General features: G+C 32.4%; 1 protein-coding gene across 1 annotated transcript in view; it reads left to right on the forward strand.

Moving 5' to 3' along the window:
- Nucleotides 1–1,272: 1,272 nt before the first annotated feature.
- The window catches only part of LOC106464995 (glutamate receptor ionotropic, NMDA 3A-like), a gene marked incomplete at its 5' end in the record, with an annotated part of 21,086 nt that continues 15,951 nt past the window's right edge, over nucleotides 1,273–6,407 (forward strand). Inside the window, 2 exons of the mRNA XM_022392820.1 lie at nucleotides 1,273–2,358; nucleotides 4,461–4,594. Coding sequence (XP_022248528.1) covers nucleotides 1,273–2,358; nucleotides 4,461–4,594 — 1,220 coding nt within the window. The remainder of the gene's footprint in view (nucleotides 2,359–4,460; nucleotides 4,595–6,407) is intronic.

The following is a 6,407-nucleotide window of genomic DNA, read 5'->3' on the forward strand; positions in this document are numbered from 1 at the left end:
AGACAGTAATCGAACTATTCTATCTGGATAAATGCATTTTGGCTTTTATAATTCATCCTATTTCGAGAAATAAAAAAAAATCAAACATGGTGTGACGTGACGTGACACGTACTGGCTTTTATATAGGTTAGATTAACTAGCATTCAAAAAATGCCTCGGATGGTGTAGCAAGTCTCATATCATTTATTTTAAAATAAAATAACCAGGTGAGTTTCACCTTTTCAAGAATTAATCGAAATTTTGACCAACTGTTCAGAATATTATATAGGTAATGACTTTTACGGTTATCAAAATTACCTGAAATCACTTGCTTATTAAAATTATCTTTTAGTCGGCTGCTCAAAACAAGTAAAAAAAAGGCTATTGTTTTATATTTAAAATTAATTTTAGAATAAGAATTTTTGAATGGAATTGAATATCTAATTTCTTTTGGATTCAGAATTTTTCAAACTGTATTTTATTTGTCAATCTATATGTTATTTAATGTACAGAACAATACGTGGAATTTATGACTTCTTAGATAAATCATAATCCACAAGTTAGAGGGATTCTTTGTTTGTTTTAGAGCAAAGCCACAGTGCGTTATCTGCTGTGTCCACCACGAAGAATCGAACCCCGGATTTAGCATTGTAAGTCCGTAAACTTACCGCTGTCCCACCGGAGAACCCCACAAATCCCAACTATTAATCATCGAAGCTACGCCACTTCCAGAAACTAAATACGATGTATTATGTCATAAAATTGAAATTAAAACTATAAAATATATCTGTCCTGTCAATTAGAAGCTGAAGTACTAGCAATATACCAGTTCTACAGAACAGTTTCGTATTAAAGAATGTTGAAATAATTCATTACATTCATACTTCCATTCTTTAGTTAATAAACCGCATGAAACCTTAACTTTCATTAAAAATCAAATATCTATACACACGCTGTTAATTTCCAGCAATATATTTAACCTGTGACTCTCGTGACGTCATAAAATTATGAATGCGCATGCCTCAAGTTATTGTTCTGCAATTTGTTTATGTTTTAAGCTTCAGAAATGAAAAGACCAAATCTGTATCAAATTCAGTATGTCTCCATTCAATCTAAAGAAATTATAAAATTATTTATATTTAATAATTTAATTTATGTATGAAATATTTATTTCTGTTTCACTATTAAACCCCGATGACAGATCCACACAAACTAAATATGTTTTTGTTCTACTTTTTTATTGTAATAATACTGTACATCTAAATAGGTTTGCTTGATTTGTTTCATGAGTAGGTGTTGTTGATTAATTGTTTTACGTTATCTTATAGTTCTTTGAAAAATGCTCTGATCAACACACATCGCAGCAATCATCTTGACGATACAAATCATCAAAGTCACAATCACGAATCGTCTCAAGTGTTTGAGGTTTGGAGCTTATCGCCATCTAGTGACGGCATTCCACACTGGCAAATAATAGGAAATGTAAGCGGCTCGTCCGTCCGACTAGACACCGTCCTGTGGGTCGGAGCAAGAAGAATGGGACCGTGGATATCTGGAAAACAGCGCTTTCGTGTGGTAACAGCTCATAATCCGCCTTTTGTTCAGCAATCCACCAGGGTTAGCAATGGAAGCTGCTTAATGGGCATACCGTGTCTTCAGGTACATACTAACCGTAAAGACGAGTTAATGACTATTTTCTCGGACTACACACGTGGTAAAGCTGAAGGCAAGGCCTACAATGTTACCTGCTGTGCAGGGATTACCATGGACCTTCTTACGGACTTAGCACGTGACCTAAACTTTGAATATGACATCTACTTGGTAGCTGACGGCATGTTTGGCACTAGTCGCGGAGGTCAGTCTTGGAATGGCATCACAGCTGACCTCATCAGTGGTGCCGCGAACCTAGCCTTCTCTTCTTTCAGTATAACTAGCATGAGATATGAAGTCATCGACTTCTCCGTCCCTTACTTCCACTCCGGAGTTTCATGTCTCGCTTCCTCCAAGATACATGACGTACCGCTCTCAGCTTTCCTGGTTCCGTTCAGTGTAGAACTCTGGGTCGCCATATTCGCCAGCCTCAACGTCACAGCCTTCGCTGCCGCCATCTATGAGTGGCTGAGCCCTTTCGGTCTAAACCCCTGGGGACGACAGCGAACCACAAACTTCAGTCTAGCCTCTGCTCTTTGGGTAATGTGGTCACTTCTTTTTAGCCATCTAGTGGCCTTCAAAGCTCCCAAGTCCTGGCCCAACAAGGTTCTCATCAACTTGTGGGGTTGTTTCAGTGTCATCTTCTTAGCTTCATATACAGCAAACATAGCTGCCCTTTTTGCAGGCCTGTTTTTCCAGCTCCGAGTTGACGACTTTCACGATTCTAGTGTAAGTAAAATAAGCTTGCCAGGCTAAGCTGGAAAAATTACAAGTAGGTTCAAATTAATGTTAATGTATATAAAGATATTTTGGTACTCTAAGTGACATCTTGATACTAAATCTAATGAGATATGAAAAATAATGTAATGTATGAATAATTAACACAAAATGTATCTTTATGACCGATAAAGCGACATCTATTAGTGTTGTAATAAACTAAAGCAAACATTAAAAAATATATCAGTTCCTGATAAAAACAAATCCAGCAGTTAATCTTAACCTAACTGTATATTTAAATGATAGAAACAGAAATAATGATTCCGATTGAATGGTGCGGTGAATCGTGATAGTCATTAATGAAATATACTTATACGTAAATTGAACTGTCAAATTATAATCAGCCAAATACTAACCGAAATACCTTGTCAGTATTAAAAATTTACAGAAAGAATTCATAAATCTTCTATTAAATACATTTTAAATAATTAGTAAAGTTGTGCTTCTTGAGTATGTAGATGTTAATTATTTGTAGTCAAACATTTTGCAGACTTAAGGATATATATTTGGATTGTATATTTAGTTATGAAACAATAGGTTTATGATTTAATTTTTTTTAGACTCAGACTGACCATTGTTTACTTCGTCGTTCTAGCTTAGAGATCGGCATCCCTTTTCTAGCTTATTTCCATTGTTCTTTCTTAGAATACTACCCTTTTTTAGAATATTGTATAGCTTACTTTCAATCGTTCTAGCTTAGGCTGCCATTTTGTAGTTTATCGTACTTTCAATATTCTAACTTAGACTACCCTTTTCAAGCTTACTTTCGATATTTCAACTTAAACTGCTTTTTTCTAGCTTACTTTCGATATTTCAACTTAAACAGCTCTTTTGTAGCTTACTTTCGATATTTCAACTTAAACTGCTCTTTTGTAGCTTACTTTCGATATTTCAACTTAAACTGCTCTTTTGTAGCTTACTTTCGATATTTCAACTTAAACTGCTCTTTTGTAGCTTACTTTCGATATTTCAACTTAAACTGCTCTTTTGTAGCTTACTTTCGATATTTCAACTTAAACTGCTCTTTTGTAGCTTACTTTCGATATTTTAACTTAAACTGCCTTTTTCTAGCTTACTTTCATTGTTCTAACTTAGACTGCCTTTTTCTAGCTTATTTTCATTGTTCTAACTTAGACTGTCTTTTTCTAGCTTAATCTAGCATTTGCTTTAGCTTACTTTCACGTTTTGTAGCTTGATTTTGACTAGTTCCAAATTAATCTGTAACTTATACCACCTTGCTCTAATGTTTTCTAGTAAAGGTTTTAACCGATTATTATACCTGAAATTGTGGCTACTCTAGCTTAGATTATAACTAACTTTAACTTAGAATTTCTCTAACTTTAAGTTAAATTCTGACTCATTCTAACTTAAGTTATCGCTAGTTATAACTTCGATTCTAACATATTTAAGCTCAGTTTTGGCTGGTTCTACATTATATTCTGACTAGATCTATAACTCAAAATATTAGTTATATGCTCTCACATTCTTTTAACTTATGAGTGATAGTTTACCCATATAACTATCCAATTTCGGAAAGAAAACCTCAATCTGTAAGCGTGGTCTTAAAGAATATCGCACACATACTACATATACCAATTTTTCTTCGTTTTCCTTAGGAAATAATATCAATTAAATAAAGACACAGGAAATAAAAATATAAAAACAGACTACGTTTCAGCCAAAAAAAAAACATTCATTTTAAGCTAGTAAAACCAGTGTTATAGGGCAATAGATTAATTTGTATGGAATTGCAATTTAATCAAGGATATGAAAACGATATACATTTTATTCCTGACGTTTAAAATTAGCATCTTAGAAAGAGTTACAGGTTTCATCTGCTAGTATTTGTTGTTGTAAACGACATTTTGAACTGTTAGCGTACACCTTTATCAGGTTGCACTGATAGCCAGTAGAAACTAATGAGATAAATTTGAACTTCGAAGATTAATCACATCAAGGTTATAAAGAAAAAAATGGGAGGGAGATTTCAAATTAATATGTTCTATACTGACCGTATTTATAAATCAGAGATAATCATTTAGTTTCAATTTCAGCTTTTAAATCAACGGACAGGGGCTACCAAAGGAAGTGCAGCTGAAGGCTACGTATACAGCGAAAACCCTAGGCTGTGGCAACACATTCAGAAATACGGTGTTGAGACGTTAGAGGACGGGCTGGACAAACTCAGGTAAAAAAAAAAAAGACATTTACGTCACAGAGATAACTTACATAATAGATTAGAAAACACAGTGCTTGTCTTTTCTTTCTTTTATATCTTATATAAACAACAAAGCAGAAATGCGTTACGGATATTCATTTTCAGAAATGACGTCAGACGAATTGGTTAATCCTCAATATATAGTGTTTACGCTCTTTATAGAGCAGTATAAACAAACGTTATGACGTCATTCTTTATCTCTCTTTTATTACCCTGTAAAAATACAAACAAAAAAGATATATTCTAAAAATTCTATAAATTATTTTGATTATTATAATTCAGGACGTATTTAAAAGAAGAGTTAACGTCACTCGATATTCTATTTCATTAAAAATTGTATTTTTATCAACAAATCAAGAAAACAGTCTATTTCCCGATGTTTAGCCGTATAGATTATAGAGCAATAATGTTCGGAATTAGCTACTTCTGTCAGGACTGCTTAAAACAACGTATACAGTAATTTACATGGTGGTTGTTTAAGAATTATAATTCCTTACATGTGTTAATAATATATAACAACATCTGTCACGTTTAATTACTTGGTTCTCTAACAATAATTGTTACACAATAATAACGTGCCCGCTCAATTAATTGTTTCGTGGTTGTATGGCAATAACTCTTCGATGTTTTGTAATTGTATACCAATAACATTCGTATTTAATTAGTTATTTTGTTGTTGTGTAATAATAACTGTTTAGCTTTGTTAATTATTTTGTGGTTGTATGGCAATAACTCTTCGATGTTTTGTAATTGTACACCAATAACATTCGTATTTAATTAGTTATTTTGTTGTTGTGTAATAATAACTGTTTAGCTTTGTTAATTATTTTGTGGTTGTATGGCAATAACTCTTCGATGTTTTGTAATTGTACACCAATAACATTCGTATTTAATTAGTTATTTTGTTGTTGTGTAATAATAACTGTTTAGCTTTGTTAATTATTTTGTGGTTATATAGCAATGACGATTTCACATAGTTAACTGGAGTGTAGTTGTACAAAAACGATGGTCCTATTTAGTTCGTTGTTTTGAATCTGCGTAACAGTAACGGTCAGTTAATTGTGTTATGGTCGTATAATATCTTTCACAATAAATTATTTGTCTTTCTGGTCGTATAATATCTTTCACAATAAATTATTTGTCTTTCTGGTCGTATAATATCTTTCACACTAAGTTACTTCTTTTATGGTCGTATAATATCTTTCACACTAAGTTACTTCTTTTATGTTCGTATAATATCTTTGACACTAAGTTAATTGTGTTATGGTCGTACAATTTATTTCACACCACGAGAAAATAACTGCTAAAGAATTTGTTTCGTTTACTCAAAATTATTTTTGTTTCAAAGTTTAATATCATGTTTGATGTTTTGATGCTTTTGAAGTCTCATAAATATGTTTAATTCTATTTGTCCTTTTGCTTTCTTTTAAGCATTCTCTTTTTTGAAGTTCTGGTGTTTTATTGCCTGTCTATTTTCAGCTTATTTGATTGCATTTTGAAAGTAGATACTTATTTGAAAAAAAAACCTGAACTATTTAATAAACTCACAAAAGAAGAATGGATTTCGTTTGATATAATAACCAACTTTTGGAACATTCTTTAACAAGGAAATTCAGAAGAACATTCTTAAGCTCATAACATTTTGAGTACACATGACTCCGTATTATAATCAAAATCGATTGAAGTAAAACGTTGTAAAATCATTCAGATCTTCAATAAGAAGGTAAAAAACTCTCTGTGAAAACGAACAAATGGAAACTTTTCCGACAAAACCCCCGTTAAT

This window comes from Limulus polyphemus, unplaced genomic scaffold (assembly GCF_000517525.1).
Source record: "Limulus polyphemus unplaced genomic scaffold, Limulus_polyphemus-2.1.2 Scaffold1805, whole genome shotgun sequence".
Taxonomy (NCBI): Eukaryota; Metazoa; Arthropoda; class Merostomata; order Xiphosura; family Limulidae; genus Limulus; species Limulus polyphemus.